Source organism: Fundulus heteroclitus, chromosome 19, assembly GCF_011125445.2.
Source record: "Fundulus heteroclitus isolate FHET01 chromosome 19, MU-UCD_Fhet_4.1, whole genome shotgun sequence".
NCBI classification, from domain to species: Eukaryota; Metazoa; Chordata; class Actinopteri; order Cyprinodontiformes; family Fundulidae; genus Fundulus; species Fundulus heteroclitus.
Genome location: NC_046379.1, coordinates 17,515,470 through 17,537,779, shown reverse-complemented (window position 1 = coordinate 17,537,779; position 22,310 = coordinate 17,515,470). Strand labels below are relative to the sequence as shown.

General features: G+C 40.4%; 2 protein-coding genes across 12 annotated transcripts in view; one reads left to right on the top strand and one right to left on the bottom strand.

Annotated features, from left to right (window-relative positions):
- Positions 1–292: 292 nt before the first annotated feature.
- Positions 293–4,664, bottom strand: brms1la (BRMS1 like transcriptional repressor a). Of its 2 annotated transcripts, none has more exons than XM_012861532.3 (9): positions 4,541–4,664; positions 3,412–3,585; positions 2,442–2,532; positions 2,227–2,354; positions 2,067–2,146; positions 1,887–1,983; positions 1,709–1,798; positions 1,556–1,620; positions 293–1,455 (listed from the first exon to the last, which is right to left on the bottom strand). In XM_012861532.3, exons 2-9 carry the CDS (start codon positions 3,551–3,553, stop codon positions 1,357–1,359), a joined length of 792 nt encoding a protein of 263 aa, XP_012716986.1. In that variant the 5' UTR covers positions 3,554–3,585; positions 4,541–4,664; the 3' UTR covers positions 293–1,356. The 2 variants fall into 2 exon arrangements, with proteins under 2 accessions (XP_012716986.1, XP_012716985.1); XM_012861531.3 differs by lacking the exon at positions 4,541–4,664 and adding an exon at positions 3,985–4,157.
- Positions 4,665–4,696: 32 nt separating this feature from the next.
- Positions 4,697–22,310, top strand: part of ralgapa1 (Ral GTPase activating protein catalytic subunit alpha 1) — a 101,588-nt gene continuing 83,974 nt past the window's right edge. For 9 of the 10 annotated variants that reach the window (XM_012861524.3, XM_012861528.3, XM_012861529.3 and 6 more), the window contains exons 1-16: positions 4,697–4,819; positions 13,625–13,735; positions 13,832–13,881; positions 15,257–15,314; positions 15,509–15,552; positions 15,681–15,858; positions 15,971–16,086; positions 16,409–16,547; positions 16,664–16,872; positions 17,856–18,158; positions 19,546–19,725; positions 19,823–19,894; positions 19,990–20,138; positions 21,347–21,470; positions 21,699–21,845; positions 21,939–22,029. In XM_012861524.3, coding sequence (XP_012716978.2) covers positions 4,714–4,819; positions 13,625–13,735; positions 13,832–13,881; positions 15,257–15,314; positions 15,509–15,552; positions 15,681–15,858; positions 15,971–16,086; positions 16,409–16,547; positions 16,664–16,872; positions 17,856–18,158; positions 19,546–19,725; positions 19,823–19,894; positions 19,990–20,138; positions 21,347–21,470; positions 21,699–21,845; positions 21,939–22,029 — 2,077 coding nt within the window. In that variant the 5' untranslated portion in view covers positions 4,697–4,713. The remainder of the gene's footprint in view (positions 4,820–13,624; positions 13,736–13,831; positions 13,882–15,256; positions 15,315–15,508; positions 15,553–15,680; positions 15,859–15,970; positions 16,087–16,408; positions 16,548–16,663; positions 16,873–17,855; positions 18,159–19,545; positions 19,726–19,822; positions 19,895–19,989; positions 20,139–21,346; positions 21,471–21,698; positions 21,846–21,938; positions 22,030–22,310) is intronic. The other variant, XM_036150808.1, reaches the window with a different exon arrangement.

Genomic DNA, 22,310 nt, shown 5'->3' with positions numbered 1-22,310 from the left:
GACTCCAATACTTAACTTGAAATATAAAACAAAGTTATTTTAATAGTACTATGAGTAAAAGCCCTCTCTTTGCAATCCCTGCTTTCCTTTTTTTTTTTTTTTTTTTTTTACGTTTTAGGTTCTGTAAGCACACTGTGAGCTCTAATGTGGAAAGCCGTTTAATATTTAATTCATACGAGTGACATAGTAACCTGTGAAAATAAAGGGCTCGGCACTCTTAAGCCGCCTCTCGGTCTGGTGGTACAGAGCTAATCTATCAAATGTGTTGTTTCTTTTCCACAGAGACACGGAATAAACGCGCGTAAAAACTTTTATTTGTAAAACCCCTCCACAGACTTATCAGGAAAGACACAACTGTATCTGACACATGAACATGAAACCCCACATGTATGAAATGAATCTGCAAAAATAAGAAAAAACAGTCCTTATTGAGGCTCAGGTGAAAACTTGGAGGATGTTAAAAGAAAGGTGGATGACAAAAAAGATAAATGTCTCAACATTTCTCTCATCGTATGCAAAGGTTGGTACAAACAAAGAGGTAGGTGGTAACATTCTGCACTGAGATCTGCTATGACACACTAAGAAAAATGATTGATGTGGTTATTTTTATTATTCTGTATCAAACAAAGCTTTTTAAGGGGTAACTAAAACATCAAACATGTAATCAGGGTCATACGATTAGGAACATGATATAAAAATAAGTAATGGCACAGAAAATAAGCTTATAACTAATTAATAACTCTCCAATCTGTAGATGGAATTTTTTTAACTGTTTACTAAATATGAAAATCTATCCAATACTATTTTATTGAAGAACAGAGAAAACAAAACACTGTAATTTGAGGCTGTTGAAAACCATGAACCAAGTGGATGCACATTCAAGTCTAACGCTGTCAACTATTGACTTATTATTGCTCCTATTTTGAAGGGCAGCTTCTCAGAAAAGATCCGATTCATACCGAGTAGCTGGAAATACTTCTGCACTTTAAAAAAAAAAGTAGTCAAACGATGCAAAGAACCGTTTGTGGGTGTGTTTTTAACTGTGTGGACGTTTTAAGAAACACCATGACTTCAACTGTCTAGGGATTGCTTCGAGCTTCATCCTGTTTTGTTTTACACCCAGAAACTAGTGAAAACCCGGTAATAAAGTTTTACAGCTTGCATCTGTAAAAGCCTGAGTTTAAACCGAAGCAGCCCCGTCTAACTGAGGGGATCGCTAATGCAGAAGACTTATTTGGTGGCTTAAAATGTGGGCGTTTTAAATGGCCACGTTTATATTTGTGTCCCACGTACGTCTCCATGTATGCTGCATGCGTCTGAGGTCCTTATGTGCTTCTAGACATGCATGTGGACTTCTCAGCAGTTGAGGATTGGTCTGTTTTTGTCAGGTCTGAAGGGGAACCCGCAGATGTCAGCGTCAACCTTCACTCTGTGAGGACCCAAGGTGGCTACAGCCTGCAGCACAGTATGCAAACATGGGGGGGGACAAAAAGTGTTAAAAGGTGCATTTAAACCCTGATGCTGCAGAAACGGACGAACAAACTTGCATCTGAACCTTTCTGATAGCTGTCCAGTCCTCCAGGATGTCCAGATCCGGTAGCATATAGACAATATATGGGCGTGGACAAGGTTAAGGACACATCTCATTCCTAACATTTTAAAAAGGTGACATATATCCCAAGATTAAACATTGAGACACGAAGGATATCAGAAACCACAGAAGGTCGCCTCCTCTTCTTATCTGGACTTAAAGCATCGCGTCTTTTCTTCCTCCCAGACAGCTCATCATTCCACAGCTCTGAACAAACAAAAGATGACTCAGGGGGTGTTGCGAGAAGCCCCAGAGGCATTGCGGCAACCCGACATAGTGCAGTTCACCGTGGTACCTGATGTGATGTCTATGCTGTGTCTGTCCTCCTCCAGTCTTCTGATTTTCTCCTCCAGCTCACTCTGCACCGTATCAAACAGCAGCCGTTTCTCGCTCTGCCCACACGGACATAAGTTGCGCGTTAAAACCCGAGCTCGGCTGTCCGAGAGAAACTTCAGAGACAACCTGCGCTTCTAACCTCCCAGTGTTGGATCGCAGCCTGGGTTTCACAGTTGTACTTGTTCTTCACAGACTCAAGACACAGCTCTTTGTAAATACCTGACGGACAGAACCTGGGGGTTGTAAGACCGAATGCACCGAAAAAAATAAAGCGATTTTGCAAATGGGTCGGGGCTTACCTGCCACTTTAGTGCGGACCTGCATGTTCTCCAGCAGTACCGCTAGGGGATCGAGATATTCTGCAGCCCGTCCGGCCTCGACCTCGGCCAGCTTGCAGTTCACCTGGCTGAGTCGCTCTCGGTACAACCTGCACACCGTAACACGATGGCGCACGGATATAACTCGCTGTTATCACGCAGAGCAAGCGAAAAAAAGAGATCAGCGCAGGTCTTACTGGTCTTTCAGACTGCTGAACTGTTTCTCCAGGTTGGACATTTCATCCAGACACTCCGTTCTCCTTCGCTCACAATCTTCCTCATCCATTTCTGGGAATTTCGAAAGAACCAAACATACTTCTTCAGTGCTTCGAACACTCACAGCCTTTGAGCTTTTTTACTTTTTTTTTTGTTTTGTTTGTACTTTGTTTCACACTACGGCCACAAACTTCAATGTATATTATTGGGATTTGCTGTTATAACACAAACTAACAAAGAATTGTAAAGTTGGTCTCGAAGGGAAAAGAAGCAGATGCAAGATTTCAAGAATTTTACAAAGAAAATCTAAAAAGTGTGGCGTGCATTTTTATTCAGCCCTCTGATTTGTAGAACCACTTCTTGCAGTGATTACAGCTGCCAGGCTTTAGGGTTTTTCATATACCAGCTTCGCATATTAGAGACTGAAAGTTTTGGCGATACCTGTTCCGAAATGTCTCAATCTTACTCATACTGGATTCAAAGCGTCTGTCAAAAACTATTTTGAGGTCTTGCTACAGACTCACGGTTAGATTTAGGTCTGGACTTTTCTATTGTAACACATATTTATGCTCTGATCTAAATCCTTCCATTGTAGGTCTGACTATATGTTTAGGGCCATTATCTAGCTAGATAGAGGGTGAACGTCTGCTCCAGTCTCAGGTCTTTAGGCTTTCTTCCAGGATTTAATTAGAGATAACAAAATACAGGGGGCCAAAATACAAATGCATGCCACACTTTTCAGCTTTTTTAACCCTATGTATTTATTTTGTTACACTTTATAAATACACACTACTTTGTGTTGGTCGATCCCATGAAATCCCAATAGCATACACTAAAGTTTGTAGTTGCAAAATATGACCGTTTTAGAGATATGAATATTTTTGCAAGGGACTGCTTGTATATATGAGCGTATATTAAAAACAGCTGTAACCAACTTCTGAGTTTCCTCACCGGAGGTGTCTCCATCCTCAGAAACAGAGGAGCTGTCAGATTCCTCCTCCTCTGAGCTGGATGCTTCATGTTCCTGATCTTCTACCTCCATCTCCTCTGCCACGCTCTCCTTCTTCTCTCGGTCGCGGTGCACCGGCGGCATCGCACCAACAACTCCAGTTTGGACTCTAAACGCTGTAAAACACAAACGTGACGGCACGACTCATTTTATATATTTTTGCGTGCAAGCAGGAATTGCGGGTATACATTTTTTAACAAAATATACTTGTGTTTGTTTAAATTAATTCAAGACAAGAAAGGGGCTTAATTTAGATTAGATTAGTAAGTAACCTCTGTTGATACTACATGCTTATCTGTGGGTGATATAATCAATAACTACAGCCGATTGATACACATATTAGTTAAAATGTAGCGTAACTTAAGGCCGTTTATAACTTGTCCTGTCTATTTTAGTAATAATTTAACTTTACAAACAAATAAAGTTAGCACTTTGTTAGCCTGTTAGCAAACCAGTTAGATAACAATCAGCCCAGAAGTTCACAAAAGTAGTACTTGTGTTTAATAATAACTCACATTGTTGTTGAGAAACGAGACGATCGCGAGAACCTTTTAAAAAGATTTAAATAATGTAAAAAATAAAATAAAAATATATTAAAAGAAATTTTCCTTGCGCGCAACTTGTGTCCCGGCCATGCTAAAAACAAATCTCAGTGAAGCGTTTTCATTCATCATGGGAACTGTAGTTTATCTTAATGCGAAAGCTAAACAGTCAAGCCCCTAAGAAAGAGGCTTGGAACTACACTACCCAGAAGTCAATTGAAGGCGGAGAAGTCCGTCTGAATTTTTTTTTTTTTAAAAAGGCGTTAAAAATCTTAAATGTCGGTTACCATTTAGTTTTTTGAAATTCAGAAAAATACACGCAACATAAAATTCAAGGAATTTCATAAAGTTTTGAAGTTGTATTTGTGTTGAGTTTTTCTGCTATCTGCTACTTTGTTTCCGCCATGACAGCCACCGTCGTTCGAGCTGCGGACCAGAGTGAGAGAAGGGAGGTGCAATGGATGGATGCGTCGCCCCTCTACGTTTTACACCTTCGCCTTTAGTTTAACCAGAATGGGGCCGGGTTCACCGCTGGCTATCGTCGGCTCCGTAGCAGAGGACTGGTGCTAATGAGCCAGAAGCGACGAGGTCCCTGTGTCGGTTGAAGATTAACGTCTGGGGCGATTCCTGCGGTTCAGCTAGCCCCCCTCTGCTGCCTCTCCTCGCCGTCGCATTTTTGTTGTTGTGTCTCCTGCGTCGGGAATGTTTTCCAAAAAGCCTCATGGGGACGTTAAAAAATCAACACAGAAAGTGTTGGACCCGAAGAAGGACGTGCTGACGAGACTGAAGCATCTCAGGATTGTCATAGGTGAGTTAAGAAGCCCCAGCCAAGCAGCTAGGAGGCTAGCTCGTTTTCCCCTGCCTGTGTACATTACATACTTGGTGCACGTCAGGCCAATCTCAAACATCTTTTAAGTTCCTGTCAGTGGCAGTAAACGGAAAAAAATAGTTTATTTTTTTTCCCCTTGGTCTAATTAATTCTTCCCTGTGGTTGTTTTCAAAGATGAACGAAATTGATGTGAAGTTTTAAACATTTGTTTGTGCTAAATATAACTATTTCCCTATACATTGTTGACGCACGTTCGAATGTGTGCACACGGCTAAATAATTTAGTTATATGCATTTGTCGTGTTTTAAATATGTAAAATATTTAACATGGTGCTTTAGATGCAAGGATCTTTGTCTTAATCAGACTGACAGTAAAGTATGTATTGTGTAAATAGTTTTTTTTTTCTTGGTTTTTGTTTATATTTTCGGATAGAAAAGTTCAGGAATCATGAGTTTCTTGGTTTTATTTTTTTTAATTTAATCTTTGACCAAGTCTGTAAAACGAAAAACAAACAACATGTAAAAAACTGTTTGATTAAAGTTTCAGAAAATGTTCTTCATAAAGTTAGTATACCTTAAAGTTCTATTTCAGACTCTGTTTTTCAGTTTTTTCCCACTTTATATAAGTTATATACGGTGTACAAAAAAAAAAAAAAACATACCTCCATGGTAAAAGAAGTCAGCTTTACTGGTGAAGATCGCTTAACACTTAAAGTAACTTTACATCTAAATATTGTTTAAACCGCTCTAGAAAACTCCCCTTTTCTAGGCACAACTGTAAGAATCTAGGTATAATGATCAAATATTACTTTTAACACATGTTTAAAAGTAGATAACATTTTAATCCTGTAACGTTCAGACACATGAAGCAATTTAAATGCCGTAGTTACAAAGATGTACAGTGGCTCTCAAAAGTGTTCACATCCAAGTTAAAATGCAAGTATTAAAAAAGAGGAAGGACGTATTCTATATTTTTTTCCACCATCAATGTGACATATAATCTAGTACAATTCAGCTGATAAACAAATCTCTTAGGGTAAAACAATTATGAACAGTAGAAAAATGTAATCATCAAGGTGGATCGGTGTCCACACATGTAAACCAATACTTTGTTGAAGCAACTTTCTGTTTATTTTCAACACTGTTTCCACCTGCTATTCGTTATTGAAAATCTGATTAATTTCAATTCAATTCAGTTCAATTCAATTTTATTTATATAGCGCCAAATCATGAAACATGTCATCTCAAGGCACTTTACAAAGTCAAGTTCAATCATATTATACAGATTGGGTCAGATTATACAGATTGGTCAAAAATGTCCTATATAAGGAAACCATAGAGCCATAGAGCCACAGGAAGAGTCATCTGCATTGTACATGGCTTTGCTGCAATCCCTCATACTGAGCAAGCATGAAGCGACAGTGGGAAGAAAAACCACCCATTAACGGGAAGGAAAAACCTCCGGCAGAACCAGGCTCAGTATGAACGGTCATCTGCCTCGACCGACTGGGGTTACAGAAGACAGAGCAGAGACACAACAAGAGAGACAAAAAAGCAAAAATTTGCAAAAAGATTCTGCTATCATTCTAGGGTTTTTCTTAAAATTGCTCATTTGCATCCTTTTATGTATTGGCTTAGGAATACAGTTGCAATATGGAGTAGTTTTATTCCAAAGAAAGCATCGAGTCCCACCAAATTTGACCACACCTTGTGGGAGAATGTGATAAGGTCTGATAAAACCAAAACGTGAACGCTCTTTTTTTTTTTTTTTTTTTGTAGATGTAACTGGGATTTATTTGTCAATGCGGATAATATTTAAATCAGTCCCAAATCCTAACCAGTTTTGGCCCACAACCTTCAGGTGTGTACCAGAAAACCAACAATAAAGACCAATTTTACTACTCTGCGTCGCAGTAAGCTCCAGTACATGCCAAAAATCAACAAAGAATGGCTTCATTAGAATAAGATTATACTTTCTGAATAGCCCCGCTATAGTCCTGAATAAAGTCAAACAGAAAACAGTTCTTCTTTTTGGTAGAGCGGAACAAAAAGTCTCATCGTAGCATGCTGATGGGCTTCTATTAAAAAAGGCTGGATGCTGAAATAAAATCAAAAAGGTACTTTTACCAAGTATTACTTAAATACTTAAAGGGCGTGCTCACTCATGCGAGCAGGTTGTTGCAAGTTTTAATGTTCTTTTTTTTTTTTTTGAGTTGCACAGGATATGTGTCACATTGAAGGTGAACTTATTTATAATGAAATGGCACAAAAACCTACATTTTAAACAGGACCAGGAACACTTTTTTACATCCGTGCCACACGATGTAAAAAAGTCTGTTTTGTAGGAATAACTGTTTGCTCAATTGAACAGGAAACTGGCAGAGACTATACAGGCAATTAAAAAAAACACACACAAATCTTGTAAACAAGATTCAGAAATGTTTGGTATGAAGCTTAAATGAATGCCATCATAACAAAGCTTTAATTGAGCTGAATCTCTAATCCCCGTAAAACGAGATATGTTCGTATTTCTCCCGCAGACTGTAACGCGGACGCTGCGATGCCGCGTGCTGTCTGTCAGGTTGTGGCGATCGCTGCTGGGGTGTGCCTGCCTTTTGCACAAGAACCAGAAGAGTGAGAAGCACTGAGTGGGATTTATCCGTGCTTCGCCACAAAAAACAACAACTTCAGAATTAGATAGAGAGGCGGAGAGATGACCTGATGTTATACCTGATGGTTCTGTGAGTGCTCGTGCGAGCTTGCATCTCACTAATAGCTCCTGCCGGATGGGGAAATAGCCTCTAGTATTTCCTCTCTGTGTCCAGTACGGTAGCTGAACTTCCTCTCTTTTTTTGTTTTTGTGAGAAAGGGGTGTGCCGCCCCCCCACCCCTCCTCTCTGTGCTCTGTAGGGAACTCAAAAAGTATGATAACAACCACAGAGACGAGTGTGGCAAAAATGTGTCTGTACCAAGAGAGTTTTAGACATCACAGTTCCCGGCTCGCTAGTTTCAATTTTCTTGTCATAAACTCATGATTCAATTTACAGACTTTCATTACAATCCACGGCGGCTCATGTATGAAGTACTTCAAACTATGTGCAGTACAGAAAAAAATCAACAGAAGGCATAAAAGAACTAAGTTAAACAAAGAAACAAGTCTAACCATACAAAAGATGAATAAATAAAGCATAACATAATATTGAACTTGAGCGGCTAATTTCAGCCACTTGTATACAGGATCTTGTTCTTTCAGTACAATCTGCATCTCGGGATCAAAGGCAAGGGATAATAACTTTGGGTGCTTTACTGCAGTGAAGGTTACCTCCACCATATTTTAAATTAAACAAAATCTGTGTCAAATGTGTATGTTAGGTCGGTCCTGGTTATTGCAGCAGACATTTTAGTTGTCAGCTGCTACTCTTTTGAAGACATTTTTAAAAATGTAAGGGTATGTCGTCAACGGTCACCCCGGCCACTTCATGCTACCCTAGTAGCCAAACAGAAACTGTCAGTGGTTTGGGCTGTAAAGGTGTCTGGCACCATCATTTTAACAAGTGTGAATTAAAAAGATCATCTAGAGATTCTTCTTTGTTTATACTGTAAGTCTTGAAAATTAGGATGGCACAATAAAATGTTTTTTCTAACCCAAACCAGCACAAACATTGAGCATAGATCCTTGACACCACTTTTCTGTGACGGGGCAACTTCGAGACCCTTCGTCTCCATGACAGACTTGACTGCAGATCAAGTCTCGATCCATCCGTCCGTCTCCCACCGCTTAGTGATACGTTCCATCCTCTGTACCTGATTATTTGTGCGTTGCTGTGAGGGTTTGGTCCCTTTGTCCAGCGCTCTGTGGGGTACGCTCTCAGGACCGATCACCAGTAGATCATAAGACAGCGCGGAGGCATGCAGGCCCCTGCCTCACTTCTAAGGATAACTAGAGACCAGTTAGCCTAACATGCACGAATCTGGTCTGCGAGAAGAAGTTGGATTACCTGTAGCGAAACCACATGCATGAGGAGAACATGCAAAATCCATGCAGGAAGGCTCAAGTCCGGCTTCCAACCCAGCAGCAGTGCAACCCAGCTCCAGGATGCCTCAAGTCCTCTGCAGGGGTCAGAAACTGACTCTAGATCAGCGCTTTTCATAGACCGTTCATACTGAGCCTGGTTCTGCTGGAGGTTTTTCCTTCCCGTTGATGGGGAGTTTTTCTTTCCACTGTCACTTCATGCTTGCTCAGTATGAGGGATTGCTGCAAAGCCATGTACAATGCAGACAACTGTCCCTGTAGCTCTACGGTCTCCCAGGAGTGAATGCTGCTTGTCGGGACTTTGATGCAATCAATTGGTTCCCTTTATATAGGACATTTTTGACCAATCTGTATAATCTGATTGAAATTGACTTTGTAAAGTGCCTTGAGATGATGACATGTTACATGTATTGGCGCTATTTAAATAAAATTTAATAGAAAAGGGTGCAAACATCTTCATTTTTGCTCCTGATAGGTGTTTTGAACAGCAATAGGGGAGAAAAAAACTCTGGCTCCCGCTTGTTTCTGTGACACTTTATAAATGCAGTCAAATCAAGCACCGCTATTTCTAACATTTACTGGATCAGCAACGGCTTTAATGTACACATTACAGACCATAACTTACCCGAAATACACTTCTCATGGCTGTTTCGTCTGACAGGACAAGGCTTAGGTTTCGCCCTATTATTAGAAATCAAAATCTAAAATAGATTAAGACTTGGCCGCGGTTAGCAAGATAAACTTCTCAGCCAATTAAGCCGCTAAGACCTTACAATGGAAGGCTCTCCGACACTGATGCGAGTTTGACTTCCAGTCGCTATATAAGCAAATATCCAAGATGTGCTTCTGCACAGGACCGCGAACTTCGGCGGAAGATCCCGCAGTGGGGAAAAAAAACGTTGAGGGCCAACAGAAATCACGAAAACGCTTTGACTGCGTGACAAAAAGTCAAATCGAACGTTGAGTTCATGTTTCTCTTTAGCAAGGCATCTTAGTAAGATTTTACTGCAAGTACATGTGAAAGTTGTCTTTTACTGTAAAAGGTTGATAGACAAGACTGATTGCTTAAATATGTTGAAAAATCATCCCCTTCTATAATATCTGTCTTAATAACTGCTTTTAAAGGTATACTATGCAACCGGGGTTGATTTTCCAGCGAGGCTCCCCCCAGAGGGCGAAAGTAAAAGTGCACTGTCGTAAAGATGCTCAGCTGTTCTGGTTTCCCCGTCAACCCAGGCGCGGTTGTTTTGAGCTGAGCAGACAGGCGAACGCAACGAAAAGTGGAAAAAACGGCAGTACAAACGATGACTAACACAGTGAAGGTATGAACATCAAGCTTCTTGCAGCGCTATCTTGGCGAGGCGGCCGCCGCCGGCGCAGCCTCGCCAGTTTTATTATTATTATATTATTATTATTATTATTATCATTTTTTTTTTTTTATGTTGGCGAGACGATACCGCCTCCGCCTCGCCAAGCCGCGGCCGCCGCGGTGGCGTCTCGCCAACATAAAACAAAACAAAAAAATAATAATAAAAAAATAATTAATAATAATAATAATAATAATAAAACTCGATATGCTTGCATGTTTATTTGACGTTAACACGCGGTTCTTTGTTGTTGCTTTGGCGCGGGCTTATAGTGAATGCCAGGGCAAAAACACATGGAGTTCTCGCCGTAAAGCGAGACTTCTGTGTGTGCGGGCCGAGAGCTCTTGCAATGGGGTACCGCGCGCGAGCTATTTTTAGAAACACAACGTCACGATGACGTCACATCACGTGGTACGCAGTGGGGCAAACTCCGGAAACCCGCCGTTGTTTCGCTGTAAGAGACGTGCGTTAGCCTAGGTTTTACTCGGTAAACGACTGCTTTTTCCAAATCTAAGACCATGGTTTTTAAATATCGTTGCTATGGAACGTGCAACAGCGACTCGAGTTACGCTGATCGGCCGCATATGAAGGATGTTTTCTTCAAGACTGCCAAGGAGAAACATGTGCGCTTGGTACACCGGGGCGGTCGGCCTACACAACAGTTCAACCCGGAAAAAGTTACCAAATTCACCTACATATGTAGCAAGCATTTTGTCGGAGGAAAGGGCACAACCGAAGAACATCCTGACCCAATTCCAGCGACATCAAGTCAAGGTAAGAGTATTTTGGTGGCCGACATGTTAATAATGAAGCGCCTGCTACCATGACAGCATATAGGCTATCATGGTAGCAGGCGCTAACATGATAGCCTGCTACCAGGCTTACTCAAAAACATTTCAAATGAGACAAACATTAAACATATACCCATTCCTGGACGGTGATTGCAAAAAAAAAAAAAAAAAAAAACGGCCGACACTGCCATGATTGCCGCGCAGGAAAAAAAAAACAAAGCTTACCGTTCATCAACTCGGCCAGTTTTCCAGTCTTTTTAAGCCCTCGACACTCAAGCCATCGTTTGAGCTGAAGGTTGGTGTGTTCTTCGACAGTACGACCAGTAATCCGTGTGCCTGGAACATCGTCTTGGGAAAGTTTAATGGCTGCAAAGTCGGTCATATCGCTGGTTCTTTTGCGCTTGTAATAGCTGGGTACTCCGTGCTTTCTCTCCTGTATGCCCTACCTAAGCGGCAAAAGGGGCGTTGCTCTTGAGACGGTGACGTCACGTGCGCGGTACCGCATTGCAAGTGCGGTATTTCCCCCACAGACCCCCAGGACGGCCGAGAAAACCTTTGTTCGACCTGAAATGACTCATTTAATCATCCAAAACGGTATGGAACACATTAATTAACTTAAAAATGTTGCATAGTATGCCTTTAAATGAGAGTAAAGGGCCATGGAATGCTATCAAGTTAGAAAAAGTTTACTCTAGTGTCGGAAAGAAGCTTATTAAACCTCAGATTCAATCAATTCAATCAAATCATCAGAACAGATCGGTTTAAAAAGTCGCCTGTCTAAGGGAGTGTTTCCCAACCCCGGTCCTCGAGGCACACTGGCCCGCATGTTTTAGATGTTTCCCCGCGTTAACACACCTGATTCAGATGATGAAAGCCTGTTAAACAGCCATCAATTGAAATCAGGTGTGCTTTCGCCGGGAAAACATCTAAAACATGGACCGTGGTTGGGAAACACTGGTTTAAAGAAACCCAGCAAATTTCTTCAAGTCACTGACTTGCAGAAATGACACTTCCTGGATAACAACGTAGCCACAGCGCACTGTTGTTGGCATTGTGTTGTCGACCTTGCAGCAATACCTCATCTTAGCATGCACGCAGCGACAGTGGAGATGGAAAGCCCCCCCCCCCCCCCCTCTTTAACAGGGAGAAACCTCCGGCAGAACCGGGCCCGGTGTGAACGGCCATCTGCCACAAATAACTGCCGGTGTGGAGAAGACAGAGCAGAGGCACTGATCCAGGAGTACTTTCTATGTGAGAGAAAAGTAAAAGGGTTGGTTACAGTAGTTCCTCCTGAAGTGGCTTCATCTAGACTGAGCAGACAAACCTCCAAGCCAGTATTCAAGTCTAGCAGATAAAAGGCAGCTCAGTTACGTAGTCACTGTTCAGATATCCTGGTGTCTCGTTTAGGAGTGATGGCAGGAGGTGAGTGAATAAACCGGAGACTTGTTTGCAGTAAAAGCGGCAGGAGAAAACAGCTGGGTGGAAAAGCATAGTTCTTGACTTACGACTGTTTCTGTGTGCACCAACCCGTCACCTACTTTATCTAACCAACTTATTTATAGAGCTTGAGCTTTTTCACATTACAACCACAAACTTCAAACCACAAGCCTCGGGTATTTTATTGGTGATTTTAAGCGACAGGGTAGCTTTTAATCTGAGACTCCTAAATTAAGTCAAGTACAGCCAGTTACCTGCAGAAGTCACCTAATTAAAAAAATAGTTCAATAAGTTTATTGCCTAGCCATTTGTTTAGAAATCATTTTAGATTAGACTAGTTTGTTCTATCTCTCTCTTATTTTCCTTGCTAATAATTGTGTGCAGCTGTTTGTGTCCGTGCCACTGTCACATTGGAATCCCCCCATTGTGGGATAAATAAGGAATTTCCGATATGGGTTAAAAAATAAAATGTCAGATTTTATTATACTAAATCCAACTAACCACATTTTTTCCCTTTTTGTTTCACAAAAAGAAATTAAAGAAATCTTTACAATTATATTTTGGCATATTTTCCTAAACCTACAGTATATTCAGCGTTGCATTATATTATTTTCATGGAAGCCCAATTAATGCACTGGCAAAAAATGAAATCTTGATTTTTTTTTTTTCATTTTTTTTTTCCAAAATGAACTCTTATATGATTGTAAATTTGAATTAATGGATTAAATCGATTAATCGGCCAGCCCTATCTTATCTTAGAGGCCTACCATAAAACTCTTGCAGCTGTAATTGCAGCAAAACGTGTGTTATCCACCTCATCACTCAAGGGGGCCGAATAAAAATCCATGCCTCAGTTTTTATTTTCAAGGGGTGTGAACAGGGACTTTCCCGGCGTTCATGAATGAACGTAATCCTGGATAAAAGCGGCTGATGTGAGCTTCTTCTGTACGTCTGGGAAAGCCTTGGGGCTCCCAGAATGAGCAGGGTCATGTCGCTGGGGAGAGCAGTGATTTCATCTTGGTTAGGTTGGAAGGAAATAGTCTGGATAATAAGCTTGGTTTTCTGTACGGACAACATTATTAACAATAAGCCTCCGCGTTTCCCTCCTTAACGTGTTTTCCTAGTCGAGCCTCATTCTGGCCTTTTCTTCTTCCCAGAGAATTCTGAGGCTCCAGATCTGAAGCACTTCTTCGACCTGTACTACTCCCACATCTACTATGTCTTCTTCGAAAACTTTGTCACCATCGAGGTCAGCCTCAAGCAAAAAGGTAACGTTTTATCCTTGTAAAATACACGACAAGCTCATTTATCATTCTGCGGATTCCTTGTTGAGATGTTATTTTTTTATGTTCTGTGTTTTACAGGTCATAAATCTCAGAGGGAGGAGCTGGACTCAATCCTTTTCATATTTGAGGTAACGTTTCCAAAAACTATTATTTTTTAATGTCACTGACTGTATAGGATAGGACAGGCTGACCTCCAGCTGCTGCGTTACAGACGTAAACGTTAGACCAGCAGTGAAAAAAAAAAATGTCTGGATGTAAGTTATGTATCTTATGAATGTTCACTGTTGCTACATAAAAGTTAATGAAGCTAAAGAAGGAGGAAAACGGCTGAGGGTGTGAACAGAATGTCCCATTTGTCAATTCACCTGCACATTTTAAGCATTTATGATCTTCTGTCATCGTATCGCCCATCCCTAATGGTGTGTGTTCTTGTTGAAAATGTTTCTGCAAGCAAAGGATAAAATACTGAAAGATTTAAAATTTGTGAAAACTGCAATTTTTATTTTGGCCAATTTTCACTGAGTGTTAACTAGGGCTGCACAATTAATCGCATTTGCAATATAATCGCAATTTAAAAAAACGCAATTTCCAAATCGCGGAGGTCTGCAGCAGTGAGATAATGTAATTTTATTACTTGTTTTAGAGTTTATATAATCATACTGATTTACCAGAAACTTTCAGGAATCTCACCACTGCATTAAGTACCGGTCAATCAGTTTAATACATAGACTTGCTTGTTGGTTGCACTTTGCACTTTATGTTCAACATGGATTGATGTCCAAATCAATTAAAAGCTGTTCTCTTGAATAATATTCTGATTAATAAAAACATTAAGTTGTTGTTTTAAATCTTTATCTAGAGGCCATTTTTGTTGCTTGTGATTAATGCAGAGAAAAGTCAAAATCAAACCGTCAATTTTGGTTGAAATATATCGTAGGCATAACGCAATCATCTCTGCTCCGAGTTGAGACGCAGTGGATCTTTTACCACCAAATCTGTACAGCGATGAAAAAGATTGTTTTGTTGTTTGTATATGTTTAAAAAGACATGATAAATTAGACTGAAAAAAATAATCGCATTAAATCGCAATATTAAGATAAAAAAAATCGCAATTAGATTATTTTTCAAAATCGTTCAGCCCTACTGTTAACACTGGATGAGTGGACCAGATGCTAATGCTGTTGAAAATAATTACTGTAATGATGGGAAATGTTAGTTTTTTTTGCCATCGATATTGTCATCATGATATTTAGTAATGATATTGCACTGATTCTTTTTTTTTTTTTCCAAATAGCATGCAGTCCCAATTATTCAGAAAATAATTAATCATTTAAACTGACTGAACTATAGTACTCCTATACTATAGATGTGTTACATCAACATTAAGTTTAAAAGCTAAACTGCCACTTAATCTTCATGATATTTTATCAAAATATTGGAAAACCTGAACATTGGGGTAAAAATCTCAATCAAACCATTCTGTCGCACATTTTTGTCTATTAGAAAATCCTTCAGCTTCTACCAGAGAGAATCCAGAATCGCTGGCAGTTCCACAGCATCGGTGAGACGTCCTTATTCTTAAAGCATTTTGCTAGCTTTATCGGTCCGAGGCTCGTTTAAATCCCATTTTTCTCTACATTTTAGACGATGCTTAAGCAACAGCTTTGTTTGAACTGCTCTCTTTAGGTTGTTACAGTAAAATAAAGCTGACTGTTGAGTAAACAAATCAAGCTGTGGCTCATTTTTCTCTCTCAGGACTAACTCTTAAGAAGCTGCTTCACACTGGAAACTCTCTGAAGGTGATATAACATAAAAAGGAGATGTTTAATATCCTGATTCGCTAATCATAGATTAACAAATTTTGATTAGATCCACCCCCCATCCCCCCTCATTAATTTTCTTCTTATTACTTTGGTCCACATCCTAGATCCGTCGAGAAGGCGTGCGGCTGTTTCTGCTGTGGATGCAGGCGCTGCAGAGCAACGCCGAGCACGAGCAGCTCTGCATGTTTGCGTGTCTGATCCCCGGTTTTCCCGCTCCTCTCCTGCGCGGGACCCCACGCACCCTGGACACCCTGATCAACCCGCCGCTGAGTCTGACCGAGAGTTAGTACCAAAAGCGAACCCACAGACACGCGCTCTGGCTCTGTGTTCCCCAGAGGTTCGCGTTGGATCGTTGAACGCATGCTTTAACGCGCCTCGCCTCTCCTTCCTGCAGCTCAGGTGACCCCGGAAGAGATCACACCTCTGGTCGCCCCGCAGTCCGGCGACAAGAACCAGGACGACCTCACTGCCTATTTTCTCGAGGCTTTGCTGAAATACATGGTAAACCAGGTATTATCCGCTTTCTTACTAACACATTTGCTGAAACAGTGACATCCCGATGAACGCAGCTATGCTTTACTAATATCTAACGTTCTGCTCAGGGGAAAAACGGGGCTTGCTTGATTCTACCGATTTTAAAGGCGCATTGCAACCCCTGCTTGTAGTTTCTTTGCTTGCTGGCTTTACCAACGTGTGCGCGACCGTTCACACACTGATAAGACTTCTCCCTCTGACACAATGGTGCCCTTCTCCGCTTGTTCCCTTTCGTGCGGCCTTATTTCTCTTTATAACACAAGGTTTTTTTCTTTGTGTGTGTGCGTGTGTCGACCAGGCAAAGTCTCTGGAGTGGCGGTGTAAAGAGAACCACGAACGTGGCTTCAGCTTCCTCTTTGGCCACTTCAGGAAGTTTTACCTTCCTCACATATTTCCCAACTTTGCCATGGAAACAAGCCTTTACAACCCCATCTTGGGTCAGTACTGTTGCTGATTGAATTTTTATATTTTTTTTTTTACTTGCACGGATGCCATTGAATGATTTGTTTATTCATCTTCAGCACAGTGAAAGGAGTTTTCTCTCTCTCTGTAGATGTTCCCCCCATGCGTCCGAAGCCCTATTACAGCGTGATGCGCAGAGAGCAGGACGGCGGCGAAACGGTGTACTGCACCAAGGAGAGCTTCCTCCAGGCCAGAGTGATCTTCATCCGCTGGCTCGTTTCCTTCTGGTTGGAACCGCGACCCAACACCCAAACGCAGATCCCGGGAACGGAAGGCGAGAACGTCCCAAAGAACATACAGGTCTGCTTAACGCGGAGCTTTTTGACGAGGTTTAAAACAAGACTTATGCGAGAACAAGTTTGAATTTCAGATTCGCAGTCCGTGACACAAATGGGCCCAAACTTAACTACTAGACTATTAACTCCATTTCTGTTGCCACCAAAAATCTCCTGGTATGATTCAGGATGGACTTGGAACATTTCTGTAGAGTTTATTTAAATTGATTTGTTTCCTGGGCACAGACCAACTTTTAAGCATAAGGCTGCTATCTGTTTGATGCTTGACCACAGATTGGGACTGCGGTGTGCCTAGCTGAGCAATAAGCAACGTGCAGCACCACCCCGTGCCTTGCAGCGCTCTGTGAGGTCATCCTGGCACCTCTGATCTAACCCGGCCTGGTGCCCGTTCACACAGACAGAGGAGAGGCTAACAATGTCTTCGTATCTGAGCTTTGCACATGAGATTAAACAGATATTGTGAAGTAACAAAAAAAAAAAACAACGTATTTTAAAGGAAATCTAGCTGTCAGATTGGGCTTTTCTTTTGCTGCCAAGGAGAAACGTTCTGCTGCACTCAATCATGATCAGCAGTCAGAAGTTAATAGGCATCGGTTTTGTCAAGAGAAGACCGATCTTAAACAATCGCTATTAAAGGATTGAGGTGAATGTGTGTATGCATTAGAGCCTGTGTTCTGGTTCCCCTGTAACATGGAAAAAGATAATTTAAAAAAAAAAATGAAATGTTAAAATAGTAGATGGAATTAATTTATATAACGTTTTCTTGTCATACTGATCCCTTAAAGTGCTTTATACTATAGCCACGTTCTCCCAATCGTGCACACATCAATACGCAGATCCATAGACGACCTAAATGAGTGACGTTCATACCAAATATGTCTGATAGGATTTTTAAGTCAAGCACAAAAAGGGGTTGGATTTATTTGACTTTGAGTTTTAAGTCATTGTACAACCAATCTTTTAACTGTAATTAATCATCTAACTCAGCGTGCAGCAGCTGGATACGCGGTTCGCTCAGATGACGGAGGCGGAGGTGGGAGTCGGTCCGAGAGCCACCTAGAAGGTAGCGGGTGCTCCCTAGGGCTGGCGGGAGGCAGCATGGGAGGTCCGGGGGGCGCAGGGGAGCCCGAACAGAGCCACTCCAACACGTCCACCCTGACGGAGAGAGAGCCCAGCTCCTCCTCCCTCTGCTCCATGGACGAGGAGCAGCTGACGGACATGGAGGTGGTGAGGAGAGTGCTGACCAGCTCCAGAACCAACGTCAACTTCATCATAGAGATCTTCAGACAGGTGAAAAAAATTGTGATCAGTTTAAACGTTTACTCATTTATTTGCCATCTGATATAGATACCCGTGTAAAAAAAATGTTTAAATCTTATTTAAAATGGTTAAACAAAAGACATTTCAGAACAAAAAAAAATAAATCAAAGCATTCATTTCCTCCTTTGTTTTTATATTAAGTGTGCATGTATTTTATGCACATATAGGGCTTCCACAATAAAACAGTCTATGAAAGTATATGAAAATGAATTGGTGAATAAATTAAGAAACTGATTTGGGAATAAATTATACAAAAATAAATTGGTGAATTATTTCTGAGTAACTTATGCCTTTCTTTCTAAGACTTTAACTCTTAGTATCTTGAATATGGTTTCCAACAACTGAGCGACAGCATGTTTTACATGTGTACCTTCTCCAGCTGCTAGCTCATTAAAATACAACTTCTGTCAGTATTCAGGCCTAATTGTCGGATCTTTACCAGGATCTAAATATATGTACTAAAGCACAGTAACTTCTCACTTATTAACAACAGTAAAATGAAAAGGCTGTGTGTGAAAAACTAAGTATACTCCTGCTACTTCAGTAGGATTTAAGGGTAACTTTCAGGGTAACTGACCCTAACCCTATCCCTCATAATCATTGGTATGATAACTTTTTATAAAAGCAGAAGTTGATTATTGCAACAATAATCAGCCATGACTTAAAGGGTGCAATCGTTGCTTCCTGTCAGTGGGGGAATGCTTATGAACCCATTCCTAAGCTAATTGATAACGTGCAAAGAGAAAGATTATTCAGTAGTAGAAAACATGAGAGACAGCTGCCAGTCTTCCCTGGAGTGGATGTCCCTGTTAACTTCCCCCACATTTAGATAACAAAAAAGCAAAAGCTCCACCTCAGTCTAACGGCTTCTGTTAGTAGGGAGGAAGAAGGATTTGTTTTGTGTTGTTTTTTTTTATTATTATGACATTGTTTAAAAAGAACATATTTAACTTATGCCATATTATTTGGGTAAATTTAAGAAAGGAAGCATCTAAAGCACGCAGTGGATTCCAACAGGGCCAGAACAGACAGGTGGATACATGCATGAGAAGAGAAAATATTCATTGTGTAATCGCCGTGCCAGAGGAAGTTACATGGTGTTGTACATTTAGTGTACTTTCAGAAAAAAATTCACAGTAAACCTCCTGAAACTGTTTGTTTTAGGCCTGGTTGCAAACACAAGGGGCTGCAAATACCGTTCCTAAGTAAACCGCGAAAGCATTGTCACACCTTGCAGGAGCTTATGTTCAGGGATTTAATGTAACATTTACTGATCGCAGGTTAACTATTTCGCTTTTTAAAGCGAGGACATGTGTGGATGGAAATGAATAAAACCGTTTTCTTTCTTCCTATTCAGGGATTGCTTCTTCCAATGTGTGAGGCAGCCGCGATGCGAAAAGTGGTTCGTGTTTACCAAGAGTGGATCTCCATGGAGGACAAGCCCGTGTTTATGAAAGAGCCAGAGGAAGGTCCGTACCCCGTTCCTGCCGCTGCCAGTCTGGACGCAGGCTCTCAGCAGGGAGACAAAGAGAACCAGGTGGGACTTTGCTAACAATCAAAAACGTGGGCCGTCAAAACGCTCATATTTCTAAGCAGTTCAATAGTAGTGAATTTATGCTCTGTCTTTCTTCCAGGGACTGAACAAAGAGATTGACAGAGAACTGCTGGAATACAGTGTTCATGCTGGAGTTCAAACAACACTGCAGGCAGGATTCTAACTTTGCTCCTGTGGACACTTTAGGGCCTTCTGTCACCTCTTTTTCTTGCTAATTTTTTTACAATCTGTACGTCTCTTCATCAGGTCTTCATCACACACTCCTCCAACGTTTTCCTGCTGGAACCCGCCAATGACATCAAGATCCTTTTAGAGGAACACGTCGACATGTGCAAGCGAGTCCTGAACATCTACCGCAGCCTCGTCATGCATGAAACTATGGACCAGAAAACATGGTAAAAATCAAAGGAAAAATATCACCTGTCAGTAAGGCTGGCAGTACAGTCTTTTTTTTTTTTCCTCCACTATTTTTGGTTTTCTAATTCTGTCACAGCTCTGAAAATGTGTGACTTGTAGCCCGGATGGTGCCTGTTGATTTATGGTAGAAATACATCATATTGCGCTATAAATAAAATAAAAAGATCCCGTTTAAAAAAAAAAACCTAAACATTCCCCATAGATCATATGTGTAAAGTGTATATTACTTAGTCAGATAAAAGGTTCCATTTTTTTATATATATATCCAAACAAAAAACAGATACCTAACTAGAAAAAGCTGTTCCTGCGTAACAGCGAGTGAGAATGCTAATCTCCAGAATGATTGAGCAGAAGATGCAGAAAACATTGAAATCAGATTTGAAAAATTTGAAAAAAATTAAGAATTTGAAGGGATTTGAAGAATTGGAAGAAATAGAAGAATTTGAAGGAATTTGAAGAATTTGAAAAAAAAAATTAAGGAATTTGAAAAATCTGAAGAAATTTGTAGAATTAAAAGAATTTGAAGAAATTTAAAAAAATTGAAGAATTAAAAGAATTTGAAAAAAAAAATTAAGGAATTTGAAAAATCTGAAGAAATTTGTAGAATTAAAAGAATTTGAAGAAATTTAAAAAAATTGAAGAATTAAAAGAATTTGAAAAAATTAAAGGAATTTGAAAATTTGAAGAAATTTTAAAAACTTGAAAATTTTCAAAAAAATGTGAAGAAATTAGAAAAATTTTAAGAATTTGAAAAATTTGAAGGAATTTAAAAAATTTGAAGAATTTGGAGAAATTTTAAAATTTTCAAAACATTTGAAGGAATTTGAAGATTAAGAACAATTAGAAGAATTGGAAGTATAAGAAGAATGTGAAGAATTTGAAGCAATTTGCATTGATTTCAATGGGAACAGCCAAAAAATTGCACAAAAAGTGAAATATTTTAAAAAGTGTAAAAGTTAGCATAACCATCAGTCATAGTAGGCATGCCGGGAACGAGCTGAACGTTTTGACACCAAAATTGTTGAAATTGGTTGAAGTATGCGGGAGTAGTTAGACGCCGACGGAATAATAATAATAAAGAAAAACAGGAAAACAATAAGTGAGAATGCTGTATAGCATTCTCACTGATTATATCTCCTGGATTAAGCAACAATTTAAAAGTGAATTTGCCTGTATTTGTTTGTAGGGAGCAGATTTTACTGGTTCTGCTGAGGGTGACAGAATCGGTGATGAAAAGACCTCCATCCATCATGCCTCATGGCAAGAAGAGCAACACGCTGTCAGGCAGGCTGGCTGGGCCTATCTTTCAGGTACATAACTGACACTAACATGACATTTATATATATATGTTTTATTCCCAAAGAGCACTGAAGAAAACAACTTTTCCATCGGCTGTAAAATATTGATTTGTGAAGTATATGTCCGGGTTTAATTAGTAACAAGCTATAATTACGCAGCTCTGTAATCTTTAACCACTGGTTTAAACATTTTTCAAAATATGACATGTTTTTTGTATTTCCCTTTTTTTTTCTGGACAGACTTTAATAGTTGCCTGGATTAAGGGCAACTTGAACGTCTATATCAGCAGAGAACTTTGGGACGATCTCCTGTGTGTCCTTTCCTTTCTGACCTGCTGGGAAGAGCTGGTTACTGAGTGGTCACTCACCATGGAGACCCTCACCAAAGTATGAAGGCCCCTCCCCCCCACACCCTCCCCCAAAGGTTGCCGGCATTCTTGCTTGTATGTAAACCAGTTGAATGATGTCTCTGTGTCCTAGGTTTTGGCCAGGAACCTGTACAGCGTGGATCTGAATGAGCTGCCTCTGGACAAACTCAGCGAACAAAAGCAGAAGAAACATAAAGGAAAAGGTTATTGGACGTGGTTTCCTTCGAGCAGCACTACATTGTGGTCCCAATCGCTTTTAACTCTTCACTATTAAAAAAAAAAGTCTATTCATGCAGTATTTTATTATCCTTAATTAGTTTTATGACTAAACAATCAAGGCAGCGCAATGCTTTGTGAAAGCATACCCCATGTTTTTTTTAGCTTTTAGTAGGTTCCAAGCACAAACATCAATGTATTTCAGTTAGGATTTTGTCTGATAGACCAGCTCAAAGTAGCGCTCAGCTAGGAAATGGAAGGAAAATGA

What these genes read in the sequence shown, in the direction of transcription:
- brms1la (XM_012861532.3), bottom strand. Translation starts at nt 3,553, where the DNA reads ATGCCGCCGGTGCACCGCGACCGAGAGAAGAAGGAGAGCGTGGCAGAG. An exon ending in GGTCCGCACTAAAGTGGCAG is followed by an intron (nt 2,147 to 2,226) that starts GTAAGCCCCGAC and finishes TCTGTCCGTCAG; the next exon opens with GTATTTACAAAGAGCTGTGT. An exon ending in CTGCGATCCAACACTGGGAG is followed by an intron (nt 1,984 to 2,066) that starts GTTAGAAGCGCA and finishes CCGTGTGGGCAG; the next exon opens with AGCGAGAAACGGCTGCTGTT.